Here is a 17,524-nt window from a genome sequence, read left to right as displayed (position 1 = left end):
AAGCAGCATCGATGTAAATTAACATTGACAGAAAATGTATATCCTGAATAATTATTAGACACGTCTCTCATTTCACACTGCGCTTTCTTGCTGATTCGCTTGACTATTGGATTGTCTGATGTATATTCAACACATAATAAAACGTAGAAATGATTTTTTTTGCAAAAACCCTCTACTCTTTCTTCAAAACGAACAAAAGAAAAACGCCCGTCCTTTCCAAATAGGTATGACACATCTATACCCCAAATCCCAAAGACAAAGATTAGAAAAGAGTTGAGAAATAAGAAAAATCATATCATAGGCAGGTCAACTATCTATTCCAGAACCTTAAAATTCGCATTCGTATTCGCATTCATAACAATTGATTCCCTCCTAATGTTTCCCCTCACTCGCGGATTACGAATCCATAACGCCTTATCCTTATACACCATACTAGCCCAATGTCATCCCAGTTTTCCCCTTCTCCAATGTACACCCTTTGCCACAAACTTTCTGATAACATCTCTAATCATCCCACTCCTCATCCAACTGATCAATTAAACGATTTTCATCCTCACTGCCAGAATTTCTTCTTCCACTTTCATTTGCGCTAACGCCTCTATCCCTCCCACTTCCTCTACCATTGCTTCCATCTCCAGAATTTCCATTTGCAGAGATACTCAAGGTATTATATCCCCTGTGAGTCGGTAAACATCTTGAGCATGATGAAGTAGCGATGATGAAAACGTCCTAATTAGTGTTAGTTATGCTTTTCGCCAAGACTTTTATCCTTCTGTATAAATGGATAGATAGGCGGATAGCTATATGTCGAGATGAAAGAGCAAAGAAATATGCAAATAGCAATATGTAATTATGGATGCAGCTTGAATTTGACACGCTTGTGAGGGTTTTCATTGCGATAAGTAGTGAAAAAGGAAGATTATGAGAATCTTTGATTGAAACGCCGGGTATTGTATGCTATAATGCTGAATGCCTATCCTAATTGCAGCCTGAGAATCGAAAAAAATGCTATGCAAATGTCGCTGTTCGCTCGCTCGCTCAATTCTTTTGAATATATGAAGAAAACTTCGTCCTCCCACATGAGAGAACTTGTGTTCCGTGTATGGAATTACTCGGAACGTATATACGACTTCTGTGACCTGCGATTCGATATTCCCCTCACCTCCATCGTCGGCAATATCGACGAGCCATCCCGAACGGACGCTACACGGGGAAAGAGTTGTGGTGCTGATCTCATAAGACATTTTTTGCAGCTCACCTTTATGAAATCTCCTATGCTAGCCCAGAAACTATAATTGGGCAATTGCCTCCACCCTCTTGCATGTGCGACATTTCGTTGATAGAAAACACCACCGAGGAAATATACCAGTATAGCAATAACTCCTATGATAGCGAAGACAGCACCCGGACCCACAGTCTGTTTGGCAGGTTCCGAGCCTCCGCAAGCAGCTTGTGAGCGCACTTCGAAGAAATAGGCGCATTCTTCTGGATCGGTTCCTACGTATGAGGCGGATGCAGTAGCGAGGGGATCTTTCTCGCAATGGAAAGAAATTATGCTAGATTTCCGGCGTATGGATTTATCATCGTCCCAGCTTCTTTTTTTGTTCTTTCCTTCACATGGTGATCCATTTGTATACTCTACAACAAGCTTTCTCCCGCGGAGTGTTAAGTTTCCCGATTGTTGTCTGAAATATGCTGGGTTAATATGTTTGCCTGTAACAATGCAAGGAAGATTCAACTTACCCTACGGAATACTTCTTTCCGTCATATTCATAAAAAGCGCTCACATTCTGCCAATGGCTTTTGTCTACTCCAACAAAATCCTTCACCTCTTCTACTACTGGCGCACACACATTCAGTGTGAAATTTCCTTTGTAATCATACCCTCTTGCATGCCAACTGTCCGTCTTCGCATTTTTGGCAGGTTTCTTCCCTTCTTCTGGAGCTTGTATCGATAATGGTCTCAGATCAAAGAAAGACCCTGTCGTCGAAGAAATAGTACATGGGTCTACAGGCTTAGGTTTCTTGTCCTCCAAGCCTGCACCTTCTACTCCAATGTGCAAGGCGAGTCCAAGCAGGAGGGCCGAGGGTAAAGATGTGAATCGCATGTTGGTTGGTTTCCCTCGGGAAATTTGAAATCGGGTAATCTCTACTCTTCTGGTAGTCGAGAACGTCGGAGAGTAATAGTTATGGAAATAAATTGAGCTTGTTGATAAAGCTCGAGAAATTCGACCAAGGTATGATGTTAGGTTGGAGCTTCCTGATGCTTTCCAGGTACCGAGGAGGACACATAACGGCAATGCACCAAAATTAAGCCTTGGGCGCTTATCATCACGTGCCGTTGCAATTCATGGAGCAATTAGGAAGGTGTTCAACATGAAGCTATCTTCCTAGGTGTGTAGCTAATTAGATAGAATAACGGTTGAGAATCAAAGAAAAGCATGACATGTTCTAACGATAGCAATTGATAGTTATGATTGAAAGATTGAGATGCGGTGGAGTCATCATTGCCTGCAGTGTAGCTACAAATTCATAGGAAACTAACTTGAAGTCTTTTGAAGTTTGTGTTGATCAATTCATACATGTAGAGAACATGCTGATACTAAAAGTTGTTGCAAGAGTAAGTGAGCTCCTTTGCGGTCAATTAAACTCTAAAAAAGCATCAAAAACTGGAGCTTTCAACCAACCTCTAGCTAGGACTTACTGTAAGGCCCTGGTACTGATGTTCATTAGCTACCATCGGGGAGTCATAATGTGGAGTGGTTCTAGATATCGAATACCTGCTCCGTGAGCATCTTTCTATGTAGTGCCAAGATCAACAGGTGAGTAGACAACGTGGTTCTATGCCACATGAGCCATGGCAAAAGAATAGTCGTCGGCGTTGCGGCAGTTGCCATTAAAACTGGAAGAGTATTTCGGACATTATCTTAAAGATAGAACAAAATCATGAATGGAAGTTTGCAAGGTCATGAAATAGTAATATGCCTTCTCCATTGCAAGCTGTCCTTTTCATTTAAACACGTCATGGATCAGTGTGCTAGACTCTTGTAAGCGGAAAATCCCCAATAAAGATATCCATTCATTGGCATTCAACGGGTTTGGCCCCCCTATCAACATCGAGACTCGAAAAGCCAGAGAGGGACGAGTCGACCGAGGTCGACGATATAACTTATAAGGCTCGGTGAAAACCCAGCGGATCGTTTCTTGCTAAGCTAAAGGGCCGTTTTTCGGGTCCGCCCATGAAATAATTCTTTAAGGTCCATTCTTTGACCCGGTTCCCAGACACAATGACAGCATCCAAGGATACCTAGAGAGGCTTGGTTGGTGACTCTGTGAACTTTGTACTCTGGAAAACTTCATTCCATCACGCGGCAAGTAGCCGCAGCTGTTCATGGACTCATAATGGGCGCATGATGGTCATAGTTGCCGAATTCGGACCCCATTCTCTTGACCGAGAAATTGATGTATCGGTGTGCACTTTGAAAGCAAATCACAGTCGAAAGTGGATGGGGATTTATCCTGAGCTGACGGAATTACTCAATTTTGGCCTCGCAATTCGAAACGTCTGCCCTGATATGTCCCCTCCTCGTTGCTCAAGGATAAGTTCGGTATCTATTATATATCGATGGAACTTTCAAGGTCCATGGATCATGAGATATGGACTCTACCGCATAGCCCTAAAGGCCTTTGATCTAAACTATTTGAGGATATGGAAGCCGAATACCTAATCCAGTCCCACAGTCTCTCCGACTGATCTGCGTTTATTTGGCACATCTCAATTCAAGGTGACATTGGAAACCTCAAAGTAACGAAAGTGGGATAGCATTTTGGTATGTCATGGATGATGAATGGTGCAGACAAAAATACTGAAGCTTAAACTTGCACACATCTTAATAATCACAGCCTTGTGGCAACTAAATATGTATTGGTTAATGAAAATCAGTGCGACAACACTCAAACAGAAGGCTTTCACTACAATGCCACATTCCTGGCTAGACCTGCTGAAATAAGATAGCTTGGTAGATAAGGCTCCGTGGAGATGTGCTTGACGTGATCATCTAGCTTAAAGAAAACCCCGGGCCAGCCTATACTTTGCACAAATCACATCTCTCATACCGGAAGAGTGAAGGACAAGGGTATTGTTCAAGGTTAGAACTCAGAACTTAGTAGCGAATTTTTGCTTCAGGACCCCGGATACGTAAGATCTTACCTGTAAATGATGAGATTGATGAATCATGAAGCGTGTGCACACCTTCGCGGTGTGAAGAATGTATCAAAGGGATATAAAATGCCGTGGAAAAGGATTAGACATACACGTACAGTATTGACAACTTATACAACTTGGTGGTAGACTGTAGTTTGGAATCTGGAGACTGGAAGATGTGGAAACTTGCTCGTCTGTGGAATCTAGCCCATTTAATCAACGCCCGCATCGTTTGTCACTCTTTTTGGACCAATTATAATTCATGGTGGCGTTTTGTATTGCTCCATTGTCAGATGCGAAGGTGGCCGCTGCCTTGAGAAATTGAGAAAACTTTCTCTTTGGACGACCTCAACTTACAACGAGCAAGTTGCAGCCGAGTGAAAAGCCACGATAGGTAAGACTCCAATTGAACCTAGGCGATGGATCAGGATGTGAAGTTACTATTTGGCAGGTGATCAAATCATCCATGCTCTGTAATTGTGATTTGAAGACATCCCGAGTAATCATTGTGAATTTATGACGGCCACAGCCAAATGATGACTTTCAGTCAAAATTCGACCTTTGATGATCAAGATGAATGACCAGATTGCCGGGAATAAACAGGGCTTTACACTTTGAGATTGAGGATAATGTCTTGGGAGAATGGGAACTTTTAGCCAAGTTCGTTGATGCGGCGAGGAGTGGTAAGCACTGAGCAAAGCGGAAGGGAAAAGGGCCAAAAGAGCCATGCAAGCATTTACCATGGCAATGGTAGGATGTAACAATCACCGGTCCCGCGTACCACTCATACATGGAGAGAAATTTCAAGCGATGCCAATGTAGACCTTAGTTATGCAATATATCCTTTCAGGCAAATCAATAAGCACGTCGTAGCACAGACAAGCGAAGGAGGGAGAGTGCAATGATGGAGAAGCAGCCAGGTCAGGAAAGCCAAATAGATGAATGACCAGTTTTCTCAACGGCTCTTGAAGAGCCAAGCTTTGTAGTGAGGCTGGTGTTGTTGGTATAGTCGTTGTCGGTGGTTCGTTGGCTCATGGCACAGGAATCAAGACGATGCAGATGTCGGTGGCTGATAGACTTATGCGTGTTCAGACAATAATGGATGGAGCGTGTAGTAGTGCCTTTTATGGAAGCCATTTGGAAGCCATTTGGAAGGCCATCACGACGATCAAGGCCATCAATAAAAAAAGCTACAGTCATTAGCACCAAGAGGGTAAAAGTATACGACATCCGCGATTCCGCACCTGATTTAGCCTTGCTCACTCTGGGTTAGTTATGCCGAGAAAGAGCCACAATAAGTTTATGTGGAGAAAATGTCCCTAGCAAGGCTCCATCGAGTCACGAATCGTGCATGTTCCTCTCCGCCTTTGCTGCATTTCTCTGCATTTCTCGTACCATGATGGGTTTACATTGTACCGTCACAGTGTCGCTTTATTGATCTCTGCGAATACATGCTATGCTCACCAAGACAGCAAATCCCCAACCGCTATCTGTGTATGCTCGTCGAATTCCTTCCCTTAGCTAATCTGGCCTGGCCTGCTTTCACAGACAAAAAGCCTACTGGCACCCACTGTGTACAATGCTACAGTACAGCACGGTGTATTCTCCAGTCAGCGAGATTCCGATCACGGTATGGAATCTTAATTCTCCAATCAGAGAGACCGTGCTACTGGGCTCCATATTAAAAATATTTCGAATGGATTCCTCAAGCCTTCACAAGTCCTAGTTCTTGCGGTCTTGTGCCTGGCTAACTGAATTCAACCATCATCTGAGATCCCGAGCTGCATCATCATCAAACTGACATTACCAGCCCTTCTGATAATCCTCGTCGTGGAGTCGACCCTCACTCTGTCTATCCATTCGACACTGTCCGTGGGCATATGTATATACATTTCTCCCAGTGACGGTTGACGAAGCCCCTCTCTTAGACAGATGAGCGTACGACGTAGGTTGCCAAGACGCCCTTCACACGGTAACCTTGTATTCCCATTCAATCATGTTCATATTATTGCATTTTAGATGAATAGCCCGAGCCGCACCAACGCCAACGCTGCAAAAATTCTCTTCTCTGTTGGCGGAGCCAAAACTAGTGGAGCCCAAACTACCTGGTACTCCTTTCCTAGTTACCAGAAGCATTTCCCAAAAAATCAAAATACGTATGAACCTTGGAATTAGAAACATCAACTAGAGGCAGGGTTCTGACTTATAGCACTGTACCGTGCTTTCCGAATCGGATCTGATTCAAACCCCTCCCTAACCGTGAAAAATATTCTCCTCCATCTAAAAGGAAGAAGCTCCTCAACTGAGTTTTCATTACACAACTTTTTGACCGAAGTCTCACATTCTTATTACTCTATCTTTTACTCTATCAATCATTCTCCAATACATTGCAACTGTATCAATCTCTATCACGCAGCCACCGGTTCATCTCAGGCTCTCAGCCTCGTACGCCATCCCTACCTTATCTCCAGTTCCCAGAAATTCGGGAGTCAGTGGAACGGCGCCTATAGGGCCATATTACATCTGATAACGAGTAGTCTATTACTGTTTTTAGACGCAACCTCGCTGTCCAAGCTTCTGTCAAGCATTCGCGCTGTACTGGTCGTAGGGTGCATTCACTCTTTTAATTCGTTTGATCTGTATAAAAATTTGCCGAGGCCAATACCTGGGGCCAACAAAAGGCGGGGTTCAGAATACCATAGTATCACAATTTCTCCTGATTGAAATGGCAGACATCTCAACAAGCATGTCTATCGACGCAAAAGAATCCGTCCGAGAGGGCACAGATGAATCTTTGGATGCCTCTACACCAGAGGCGGAGACGGAGATCCCTCCGGAAAGTGTTGGCCAACAAAAGAGGAAGGGCGGTCGAAAGCCTGTATGTTGAAAGAAGATGCTCAGTTCTGTAGCACTCATTTGCTAACGCGATCCCTTAGATTTATGCTACTTCGGAGGAACGTAAACAACGCAATCGCCAGGCGCAAGCAGCGTTCAGAGAACGTCGCACAGAGTATATCAAGCAACTTGAAGAAACAATTAGAGTCCATGAGACGAACCTTCATAATCTTCAGAATGCTCACAGAAGTGCCGCTGATGAGTGTCTGATGCTCCGGTATAAAAACTCTCTCCTTGAAAGAGTTCTTCTAGAGAAAGGTAATAATATCAATTGCGCCTTTTTTCAAGCACAATCTAACTCCTTCGACAGGAATTGATGTCCAAGCCGAACTACGGGCAAAGACAGGAAGTCCTCACCTTGGTCCAACGCATATGCAACAGAATATGGCTCAGCCCCCTACTGTTCAGCGTGCCATTATGAATAGACATCATCAAGCTAGACGATCGAACTCGAGCATTGCGCCGAAGCTTGAGCCCGGAGTTTCTTTCCATGCCAATCAATCGCCACAGTCAAGACCTACTCCATCCTCGCATGCGTCGTCGCCTACCACAAGCTCACCAGGCTTCAACAACCAAGGCGTACTAACTCCACCTTCTTCTGACTCTCAGATGCAGCATCAACAACAACAGCAACAGCAACAACGCCTTCATGCCGCCAAAACACAAGCGCAGCATGCATTGTCCAATACTACCGGACTTCTAGTTAATACTAATGTAGCATCGCCATTAGGGGCAAAGGGGCAAGGAAATGGCAATGGCAATGGTACGGGTAATACAGGAGGAGCTCCGGGAGCTCCTTCTTATTATCCGTCATTCCAAAATCACATTGAGCAACTCGGCAAGCTGCCCCGTCCCCTGTTATCATTTTCTTTTTTTGGAACTATGTTCGTCCTAGATTGATTCCGTGAGTACAGAACAGGAGTACGATGCGCAAGCCGATATGGTTGACGATCAACCCGAAATCGCAGGGCCCGGCCCTTATCCCGAATCGATTCCCGCTGGTCAACTCAACCAGCAACTCGGTCACCCTCCTCACTCGCAAGGTATGCACGGCGAAAGCACACCTCAAGCCTATAGTTCGATGACGCAGTTACTTGATCCATACGACCCGGTACTCGATATGGACCCCTTCGGTCTTTCGGCAAGCATGCAATTTCCAACTCAATTCTCTTTCGACACGAGCTCAATGCGATGAGTCATCATCGCTCATGATACCCACGGTTGGGCATAATCTCTCCTATGATTTCGGCTGGCGTTCGAGGAATGATAATCGGATTTGATGTCTCGTGGGACCAGGCAATGATATTTTTTGTGATTTATGGGTTCGGTTTGGGAGCATTTGGGATGGAGTTTAAAAAACCAAAAAATGGAAGGGACGGAGCAAAAAAAAAAGTTTATGAGCAAGGGCTATGTCACATCTCGAGTTGCTATAGCATAGCATCATTCGCATGCATTCGAGGCGATGGCGGTCATGAGCACGGTCTAAATAAGCACTGTATGTATTGAGCATTTCATTCTCTCATGATGGAGATGGCTTTCACGATGGACAAGGAAAATGTGTAAGCATACATGAGGGGGGAGATGGGCGGAGTAAGTTCAATGAACGGGTATTCCTGCCTGGCGACAACGGCAGGAAGAATAAGCATCCACAAATGGAAATATATTGGATGGTTTCCTTTTCTTTGAGATACATTTTTTCACGGCACTGTCTTTCCTTTGCTAATTGTTCCTCTTTCCTTCTGTTATTTGGATTGGTAATCGTTCTCCCATGAATGATGCCATTATCTCTCTTGAGACATACGTTGATGTTGACGTTTGGATGAATGTAAAATTTTATGTAATTACGAATGAATGACGATGATACGAGGAAATGGGTGATTAATGTGATTGATGTGATTAATTTCTCCAATGACAGAACTAAAGGTAGTCGCAGTGTATCAGAATCCAGAACATTCGAGCTCGCCGCTTCCATGAGATGAGATCAACAAGAACAAAGACAATTGATGAATCATGGCTGGGAACCTCGCTCCATGTTGCACCAACGATTGTTGTACCTACATAATGCCCATCTATCTATGCACCTATCGTTATTGGAGCTTGATCATAAAAAAGTGAAATGATTCCACAAAACTCATTCACCCATTTTTATTTTTCTTATACCAGCCAGCATTGCATAACCTTCTGGTGAAAGTTTCCAATCCTGCTCTCATTTCTATCGCTTCTATCCCTCTCCATCACTTATCACCACAATCAAAGCCATTCTCGACTTTAACCCCACATCTCAGAAAAATATTGGAAAGCCCTGGTGGGCTGCTCGCTTATATCAAACACTAAACTAAATCAAGTTTAGATTCTTTGTGTACTGAGGAACGAACTGACTTTTCAGCATCAACGACGATTTACAAGTTTACCTTGTTCTCCAACCGCAAACCAGCAATTCTCGAGAGACGGCTTCCTTGTGTTCAGGAATCTGTCAGTCTCGTTTTTTAAACTCACAACCCCCGAATTGTTCTCTCGGTAGCAAAAGCTTCTTCGGAGGCACTCGAGAAGCAGATCAAGATGTCGGGTATCGCTTCCAAGGTAATTATTATTCTCTCAACAATCAACAATGAAGTTTTCATGCAGTTTGCGCTCGAACATAGATGCGCCGCAGTTTTACCCATCCGTCGATTTTCAATCATTTACGAGTTTCAAGGCTAACATGAATCATTGTAGAACCTTTACGAGCTCCTCGGTACGCACGAATCACTCAAAATACAATCTGTGGAGCACGAAAACTGACCAAATGTAGGCAACGACCACGAATATGATTCCGACAAGGAGCCAGAGCCACCAGTGAAGGTTGTCGATAAGACTCCAGCTCGCAACACCAAGCGCAATGCTACTGGAGAGGCACCAGCAGCCAAGGCTCCTGTAGCTGACGGACGTGGTGCTCGTCGTGGAGGATACTCCGGAAACGAAGGTGGTTAGTACATGGACAATCTCAACTTGCACATATTATTCGCTTCAATCTTATGGAATGATTGAGCTATTTGCGGCGATCAATAAGAATATTAGCTAATAATATTTCAACAGCATTCCGTGACCGTAACGCTGGCAGCGCCAACAACCAAGGCAAGCCAACCGATGACTCTGTCCGACAAGATCGTCACCCAAGACGTGAAGGTGGTGGACGTGGCCGAGGTGGTGCTCGCGGAGGTGCCAAGTTCGACCGTCACAGCCGTGGAGTAGGAGGGTAAGAAATCCCTTATGGTGAAATTTGTAGCACAAAATATTGACACTCTAAAAGTGATTCCGAGAAGCAAGCTGCTCATGGCTGGGGTGCTACCGAAGGTGGTGCTGAGCTCGCCGATGAGCAAGCCGGTGAAGCTATTGCTAAGACCGAGGCTAAGGAAGACGGTGAAGCCGCTGAGGCCGCCGCTGAGGAGGAGCCAGAAGACAACAGTGTCTCTTACGCCGATTACCTCGCTCAATTAGAAGAGAAGAGAGCCGCACTCAACGCCGCTACCCCTGAAGCCCGCAAGCCAGACAGCAAGCTCGACAAGAAGTGGGCCAACGCCAAGGCTATCGCCAAGGAGGACGAGGAAGACTTCGTCGCTGGAACTGGCGGCAAGGCCAAGCGTGAACGTCAACGCACTCAAAAGCAAGTCGTTGAGATTGATCAACGCTATGTTGAGCCCACCGAACGTGCTGGTGGTAGAGGAGGTTTCCGTGGAGGCCGCGGACGTGGTGATGGACCACCACGTGGCGACAGAGGAGGTTTCCGAGGACGTGGTGAGGGCCAACGTGGACGCGCTCGTGGCGATAGAGGCCCACCACGCCAAAGTGCCCCAAGAAACGGAGGTGCTTCTGCATCCATCCAAATTGAGGACCAATCCGCTTTCCCAAGCCTTGGCGCATAAAGTTTCTTTGAAACTGAACCTGCCGATCTTTCACAACATGGCATAACATGATATGTAGAAACGATCCCCAAAAATTTGTGTTTTACGCAATCGTTATATGAGAAACAAAAAATTTGATTAAAAATCAGGCCAAAATTGCATTGTGAACTGGTTAATGAAGGATTTTGCTCATAATGAATGTACAGGGAGAGGCTTCTACAAATAAAGGGGACGTATTGGCTCTCAATGATATTTCGTGATGAGACGTTTCTCTTTGCCACTTTAACAACTTGTCTTTTTGTCTTTGGTCTTACCTCGCGCGGGTGGTGATGTGATGGTCTGGGGTTGGGATCTGGTTACCTGGACTTTTCTTCACATTTCACTTACTTGTAACGGTAGATAAAATGAAAAGGTGTTTTTCTCTATCTTGGTTTGAGGATCTTCATATGTGTGTATTGCTTAGACCTTGGCTCTTTAATGAATACATGTCAAGGGCAAAGGGAAGTAGTAGGGTCTAGCTCCAGTGTCTGTTCATCCATGAAGAGGTAGGTACGTCGCAAGGGCTATCAAGTATATGACACGCCTGCTGTTTTACATTAAATCCGAAGTACTTGCCTGTGTATGTAGTCGGCCATGGAGAAGACATTTCCAAGGAGTTTTAGGTTCACAAGTCTGAGAGGTCCCGAGTATATGGGTATCAAAGCTTTTGCATTTCTTTTTAACACTCCTTTCAGGTTCTTCCAAGTGGATTACATAGATAGGAATAGATTCTTAGTCTCTGGTCGTCTTTGGAAATGATTGAGCACATTTCCTTATGATGCCTCTTTTCTTGACTTGCCAAAGAAGATATCTGATTCGTAATTATTGCACGGCACAAACACATTCCTAGGGGATCAGGCAATGTTTTCGTTTGCCTATTTGGCCGAGCGGGCTCTAGTAGCTTCTTGAGGGTGCTCGATCGGCTAGCTGGGGAAGGATGGTAAGAGTCCTATGTGGTTGTGTCTGACTGATAATGAAAGATCATGACCTAGGTGTCTGAATTCTCGCTAGCGCCAATGACAGATAAATCGTGTCCCACTGTGCAAGGCCTCGGTATGGTCGTTGATATCGGGATCTTTCTGGGCGTTCTGTGGTTTTGACGCCGGTCATCTCCTTGATGTATAATTGCATGTATATTCTATCATCGATGTTCTGGAAAGAGTTGATTGAGGGTGTGGTAAAACCAACGCGAGCATTCACAGGTATTGGACAAGCCTGGATGTTGGCTTGAACCTGGTGGTTCAAGTGTTGAAGCTCGGATTTTCGTCTGGCTATTCCACATCACCACCATCTTATCCCATCGAGTATTCTTGAAGCCCTTCGCTCGTTACATGTACGATTATGGGATGTAGATTGTTGGGACATGCGTTCAATCCTGCCAATATGCGACGCTTCAGATTTAGGGTCAGGATAGGTTCGTGGTGGTAGGCAAAGTGGCCACTCCCGTTCACGAAACACAATGAGAACATAATCTATAGCAACGACATGTCTTCCACATACGACCATAGACTGAAGAGAATTGGGCATCCCGTCCGCTCTGCCATACACAAGCTTCAGATCGGTGGATTAGTAGTTGGGTGGGTGACCACCAGCGAATCCCCACTGTTGTATGTTTTTTTTTTTTTCCTTTTTTTTCCTTTTAGAGGGGGCGGAGACGAGGGGTTATTCAGATATCATTTTAGCCGGGTTTGGTCCCCGACAGAGGCGTCTCTTTGACACCGCGCTCTGATAGCTAGAGTATATGACTCCCAAGGTCCTATATGTCGGCGCTATTGATTTGATCTTTTCTGGAGGTCATCAGCCATTTACTTGAGTATTGAGTTTTACTCCCGCTTCACGATTCCTCATTGTGAGATTTTTCGTTGCGTGTCATGGGCATCTTGCGCTTTTAATGTTTGAAAATGTGAGTATTCCCATTCAACTTCCCATGATGGAATATTGCTTTTCTGCCTGAATAGATGGGAAGTTTGTGATAGGTTTACCTAGGAAAGTGTATACCGAGTGTTGGTACGTGAGATGAGGTAACAGAGTGTGTAATTCCGATGGCCTTTGTATATCATTTGACTTACATAAATATTGCGATACCCTTTGAATAGTGATACTGCTGACGTATGGAAAGGGGGGATGAGAAGAGTTTTTGATTAATAACATCATCATGATGGAGGAGAAAAGGTGGAAGCTGTGTGATGTTCATTGTGAATCTATGTTGGATGTGTTTTGGCTATTGAGTCATTCGAATGTATTCTTGCAAGAGGAAGTTATCTTTGCCGGGGCGATTGACGGATGGGGTATGTTGTAGAAGGGACAACGGTTTGTTATATTTCCTACTCGGAAAGAGAAATATTCTTGCACACAGAACGAATGGCTACGACTACTGTGTCAATGGTTAGAGATCCTATATTAGTTCTGAGAGGCTAGCAGAGAAAAACACGTGAATCTCTGCTTCACGGGGTTCAGAAATGGCGGACTTAGGGTGTTCTGGTTTCTCTGCTCTCAGGGGGTGATGCAGTCTAGGACATAGGTGATATACACTCTTCTGGCTCGTGTCATGCCAAAATCTCGAGTAGTATTAATACTTCGCTAGTTTAGAGAAGATTTGTAACTTGCTCGTGTGTGTGGTATAGCGAGCCTCGCCGCTGACCAGACTATTATCAAACTTGAGGATATATAGTTGAGCTTTGTGAGTAGATTCAATAGATTTGGCTCGTCATTTATGGCCCATTGCCACTGCTAGACATATAGTAATGAATGTTGATCCTTGCACGATTCTCGTCTCGAGTACAGAAGCTCCATCCTCTGTCGTACAGACTCGTACTTCGGACGCTTGAGTCTAATGATATCAGTGCCGTCATCAATGAGTGATATCCTGACAGCATCTTGTAAATCTCCTTCATGATAGTAAGAGTGTAATAAATGAATATGAAGAGATTAGTACATCGTTGTTGCTGGGTTAAACTGAAGAACATAACAGAGATCTCAACAGAATGACCTGCGCAAGACTGGTGAAACATGCTCTGGGCAAGTTTAATTCTACTTCAACGCCCCCTCTGGAAACAGTTATTCGCGCTCTAATATACAAACGTGCCTGAATGTTAAAGTCCACCCATTTTGACACTGCCTACACATCGTGTGATTCGCAACGGACCTGTTCTCACAAGGTTAAGCAATACAAAATTTGAAGCTGCTCACACTGGTAGATTCGCAGTACCTCTTGGGCAGACCCTCGGCGAGGAACTCTCAACAACCGCTATGCGTACAACAGAATCCGGCAGCGGGAAAAGCGTTATCCACCTGCACCGAATGAACCCAAGCAAACATCTTGACTTTTGCAAAATAAATCCCCATCTCCGTCCCACTCTCTTCACTTCATTGCCTATTCTTGACGTGCCACGTATCTTTTTACCTTCTATGTCCTCTCTATCTTCCCATCTTCCCATCTTCCCATTCCTCCACCAGAAGCAACAGGAATAACAGATACAAGAAAGCAGCATCTTAACCATCCCTTATAAACATCCCCTCCCTATCAGAATACTCTTAGAAACCAAGATAGCTCAGCACTAATAACCATCCAATTTTCAAAAGCTTATAACCACCATGAGAGAAAATTCAATTTCCAGTATCCAATGCCCAATATCGAAATTATACTACAAATTTTCTACCGAGCTATGATCTTTATTCATGAAACCCCTTCCTTCCTCTCCCATTCCTGCTGCTTTCTTTAACATTCTAAAACTACCCTACTCAATATTCTCAACTCCTTCACCCCTCCGCCCGAAAGCGTGTTTTGAAATTCCCGTTCGAAAACTGCGGATCGAATGTTTGTACTTTGATTTCTCCGAGATATTAAACACGATACCTATAAGACCACTAGATCATATATTTAAGAAATCACTCCTCCTACACCGAATATTTCGTTTCTTTTGATAAAATTGTGAGATCCTTAGGAACCTCAGATTGAAGCATCCCTTTCAAACAAAATGTGTGGAAAAAAGTCAATACTGGACAGTCGCCCGTCATATATGTATCCTCACCCAAAACCTAAATCCGATGCCTATACAATATAATTACAAAGATAGCTTCTTGTTATCTCATCCTGTCTCATCTTCTCTCATCTGTCAATATAAGCAGTTGCTCAATATCGCCCTGTCGCCTGGACTAAGTGCATCATGTATACCATCCCAACCCTCCGAGCCATACCACCCAGCCAATACATACCCAATTCTTGTATCCATAACCAACCCACCAGAAACACCACTCCCCCATTCAATTTTGTATTTACTCCAAAACTCCACCCAGAGCCCCTCCCTTTGAGCCCTCCATCTCCTTTCCTCCATTGATATCATATGCCTTACCAGGTTTCTTCAGCCCCTGTTCTCCATCCCCATCAACAACACCCATCACTTGCTGTTCAATTTCTTTGCGCGAGTTCTCTTCCGAGACGCGTTGCGTTTCTCTGGATGCTTCGTCGCTCTCCCAATCGTAGTTTCCTGCGCCTCCTCGCTGTATGCATAAGTCTGTCAGCCAATCCGTTCTTCAATTTCTTCCACATTGCCATATTCCTCATATCATTTTATCTCAATTCCTGCCCCTCTTCCCCCAGCCCCCATAGCTTCCCTCTCCCGCAATAGAAAAAGAAAACTAAAACTCACCCCACCCTTGTAAACAACGCTCTGCATGCTACTCCTCACATTTCTCGGCGAGCTCGACGGGGGCGCGGGGTTAATCGTCGGATTATCATAATTCGTCAATGTTTGCGTAAGACCCGAATTCACGAGCGAAGCAGGAGAAGTGAGATTGCCTGCGCCACCGCGACCGGTGTCTGTTTGTTTGAGGTGTGAGCTAACTCTCTCTTGCTTGGAATGAGAGAGGGGAGGGGAACAAACGTTGATATTCTGGCGGTGGTCCAGCGGTGCCTTTGGCGCGCAATGCCTGTGAGAGTAAGGAGGGAGATTTGTTTTGCTTGATGGAAGAGGAGGAGGATTGGGCTTCGAGATCCTATCCGCGGGTTGGGTTAGTGTGTGTTTGATGTTTGGATTGAGTGAAGGCGAGAGGGCGAAGACGAAGATGGAGCAGTTCTGAACGATGTAGGAGAGGGATGAAGAGAATACATACAGAAGTACCATTACTCCTCTCTACATCCTGTTTACTGTAGAAATTCCCCGCGCCGCCTCGCCCGACTTTCTTGTATGCTTCTTGGGACATCTCGTCTTGATTTCGGCTTTGGAGTTTCCTGCTCGTTGTTCTGCTTTTGAGGATATGTTTTAGGTGTACAAAGAAGTAATTCCGACCACAATGAATGGATTATCACTGTGTATGATCAATTGGGGGAGCAATTAGTGGTGATCGCAAAGAAGCTGGCAAAGAAGTATCTATATTGGCATCAACTCGAGAAAAAAACTATGACGATTTTCCTGTGTTTTCTTTCTTGCAAGATCATAAAATCATAGATAAGATAGATAACACTTCCCACTCCTCATCAGCCCTTGACTCATTCTATCTCCATCGTCCAAGCAATCAATTACTCTCCTAGGAATTTAACTTTCTGGGCATCAACGGTTTGTTCTTTCTCACCCAAAAGCTTCAAGAACGAGTTACCTAATACCGCCCATCAATCTGAAATAGTACACACGCGGAGATTTTGCACGCTCATGCAAAGAAGAGACCCCGGTGATGATCTTTTTCTTCTTTCTGGAAATACCGAGAGCACCGATTTGATCGTTTGGCGGGGTAATTCGTGTGAGGGGTAGACAGAGGGCTTATTTAATGTGCATTTGGTGCATTTGCCGTCTTTTCCAAGTAAAATACGAGTGTATCCATATAAATTATATATATATGTGTCTTCTGACCGGAAAGGGAATGTGAATATGAAAGACCGTCCTTTGTTACAGAATACAAGCAAGCAGACAAGCAGACAAGCAGACAAGCAAGAATCGACGGCGACTGGATGTCAAAAATGTAGTGCAACCCATTCTCAACCATGTTGTACAAATTCTGCAGTCAATGTTTTCCCCTCATCACACAATGGCGTGAAGAGACTTTTCGGGGTTTCTTTTTCCCATATTTCTTCTCCAATACAACACACTCTAAGCCTCTTTCCCAAGACATTTGTAAGAAGAAGCCTTTGTGCACCGAGACAACGCCTCCTACGCACCCCTCTCCCCTCTCTCCCCTCCTACATCGGAAGAACCCCCGTTGGATGTATTGAATACAGTAAATCTCTCTCACGTGTGTGGCACTCCAGAGTTTTGACCTCCTGTGGCAGTTGGCAGTCGGTGCTGGAAGGCCGACAGAGCCGACGGGAGATTCTTGGGTGATGCTGTAAGATCTTAGTAAGATCTTAGTAAGAATGCGGTCGGTTTATCGTTCTAGATTGTTCAATGCGATGGTGCGGGTACCATCGGGCTGTCTTGCTGATTCCCCGAGGTGGAAGTCGAGTGAGTATGTATGATAACGTCAGTGTGGATCCATTCTGCTGGATGGAAGTTTTGAAGATGTATGCAAACCC

At 44.7% G+C, this 17,524-nt stretch overlaps 4 protein-coding genes across 7 annotated transcripts; 2 read left to right on the top strand and 2 right to left on the bottom strand.

Moving 5' to 3' along the window:
• Nucleotides 1–91: 91 nt before the first annotated feature.
• On the bottom strand, nucleotides 92–3,125 carry Bcmrl1. Of its 2 annotated transcripts, XM_024695736.1 has the most exons (4): nucleotides 2,705–3,125; nucleotides 1,744–2,651; nucleotides 1,259–1,685; nucleotides 92–729 (listed from the first exon to the last, which is right to left on the bottom strand). In XM_024695736.1, exons 2-4 carry the CDS (start codon nucleotides 2,106–2,108, stop codon nucleotides 505–507), a joined length of 1,017 nt encoding a protein of 338 aa, XP_024551530.1. In that variant the 5' UTR covers nucleotides 2,109–2,651; nucleotides 2,705–3,125; the 3' UTR covers nucleotides 92–504. The 2 variants fall into 2 exon arrangements, with proteins under 2 accessions (XP_024551530.1, XP_024551531.1); XM_024695737.1 differs by having other exon boundaries at nucleotides 92–1,685; nucleotides 2,705–3,054.
• Nucleotides 3,126–6,490: 3,365 nt separating this feature from the next.
• BCIN_10g06020 (hypothetical protein) lies at nucleotides 6,491–9,031 on the top strand. Of its 2 annotated transcripts, XM_024695734.1 has the most exons (4): nucleotides 6,491–7,082; nucleotides 7,141–7,357; nucleotides 7,410–7,937; nucleotides 8,014–9,031. In XM_024695734.1, the coding sequence occupies exons 1-4, from the start codon at nucleotides 6,951–6,953 to the stop codon at nucleotides 8,292–8,294; spliced, it is 1,158 nt and encodes a 385-aa protein (XP_024551529.1). In that variant the 5' UTR covers nucleotides 6,491–6,950; the 3' UTR covers nucleotides 8,295–9,031. The 2 variants fall into 2 exon arrangements, with proteins under 2 accessions (XP_024551529.1, XP_024551528.1); XM_024695735.1 differs by having other exon boundaries at nucleotides 7,410–9,031.
• Nucleotides 9,032–9,071: 40 nt separating this feature from the next.
• On the top strand, nucleotides 9,072–11,477 carry BCIN_10g06010 (hypothetical protein). The gene is made up of 5 exons (XM_001545919.2): nucleotides 9,072–9,679; nucleotides 9,815–9,833; nucleotides 9,891–10,064; nucleotides 10,175–10,334; nucleotides 10,389–11,477. Exons 1-5 carry the CDS (start codon nucleotides 9,659–9,661, stop codon nucleotides 10,999–11,001), a joined length of 987 nt encoding a protein of 328 aa, XP_001545969.1. The 5' UTR covers nucleotides 9,072–9,658; the 3' UTR covers nucleotides 11,002–11,477.
• Nucleotides 11,478–14,951: 3,474 nt separating this feature from the next.
• Nucleotides 14,952–16,866, bottom strand: BCIN_10g06000 (hypothetical protein). 2 transcript variants are annotated; one of them, XM_001545917.2, is made up of 4 exons: nucleotides 16,132–16,866; nucleotides 15,903–16,014; nucleotides 15,669–15,838; nucleotides 14,952–15,519 (listed from the first exon to the last, which is right to left on the bottom strand). In XM_001545917.2, the coding sequence occupies exons 1-4, from the start codon at nucleotides 16,219–16,221 to the stop codon at nucleotides 15,295–15,297; spliced, it is 597 nt and encodes a 198-aa protein (XP_001545967.2). In that variant the 5' UTR covers nucleotides 16,222–16,866; the 3' UTR covers nucleotides 14,952–15,294. The 2 variants fall into 2 exon arrangements, with proteins under 2 accessions (XP_001545967.2, XP_024551527.1); XM_024695733.1 differs by having other exon boundaries at nucleotides 15,669–16,014.
• Nucleotides 16,867–17,524: the final 658 nt, after the last annotated feature.

The sequence above is a fragment of the Botrytis cinerea genome, chromosome 10, assembly GCF_000143535.2.
Source record: "Botrytis cinerea B05.10 chromosome 10, complete sequence".
Classification (NCBI taxonomy): domain Eukaryota; kingdom Fungi; phylum Ascomycota; class Leotiomycetes; order Helotiales; family Sclerotiniaceae; genus Botrytis; species Botrytis cinerea.
This window is presented reverse-complemented; position numbering and strand designations above follow the sequence as displayed.

What these genes read in the sequence shown, in the direction of transcription:
- BCIN_10g06000 (XM_001545917.2), bottom strand. Translation starts at nt 16,221, where the DNA reads ATGTCCCAAGAAGCATACAAGAAAGTCGGGCGAGGCGGCGCGGGGAAT. An exon ending in ACCACCGCCAGAATATCAAC is followed by an intron (nt 15,839 to 15,902) that starts GTTTGTTCCCCT and finishes TCAAACAAACAG; the next exon opens with ACACCGGTCGCGGTGGCGCA. An exon ending in GCGTTGTTTACAAGGGTGGG is followed by an intron (nt 15,520 to 15,668) that starts GTGAGTTTTAGT and finishes TTATGCATACAG; the next exon opens with CGAGGAGGCGCAGGAAACTA.
- BCIN_10g06010 (XM_001545919.2), top strand. Translation starts at nt 9,659, where the DNA reads ATGTCGGGTATCGCTTCCAAG. An exon ending in ATACTCCGGAAACGAAGGTG is followed by an intron (nt 10,065 to 10,174) that starts GTTAGTACATGG and finishes ATATTTCAACAG; the next exon opens with CATTCCGTGACCGTAACGCT. An exon ending in CACAGCCGTGGAGTAGGAGG is followed by an intron (nt 10,335 to 10,388) that starts GTAAGAAATCCC and finishes ACACTCTAAAAG; the next exon opens with TGATTCCGAGAAGCAAGCTG.
- BCIN_10g06020 (XM_024695734.1), top strand. Translation starts at nt 6,951, where the DNA reads ATGTCTATCGACGCAAAAGAATCCGTCCGAGAGGGCACAGATGAATCT. An exon ending in GGAAGGGCGGTCGAAAGCCT is followed by an intron (nt 7,083 to 7,140) that starts GTATGTTGAAAG and finishes GCGATCCCTTAG; the next exon opens with ATTTATGCTACTTCGGAGGA. An exon ending in AAGAGTTCTTCTAGAGAAAG is followed by an intron (nt 7,358 to 7,409) that starts GTAATAATATCA and finishes CTCCTTCGACAG; the next exon opens with GAATTGATGTCCAAGCCGAA.
- Bcmrl1 (XM_024695736.1), bottom strand. Translation starts at nt 2,108, where the DNA reads ATGCGATTCACATCTTTACCCTCGGCCCTCCTGCTTGGACTCGCCTTG. An exon ending in GGAAAGAAGTATTCCGTAGG is followed by an intron (nt 1,686 to 1,743) that starts GTAAGTTGAATC and finishes AGCATATTTCAG; the next exon opens with ACAACAATCGGGAAACTTAA. An exon ending in GCATAGGAGATTTCATAAAG is followed by an intron (nt 730 to 1,258) that starts GTGAGCTGCAAA and finishes AACACTAATTAG; the next exon opens with GACGTTTTCATCATCGCTAC.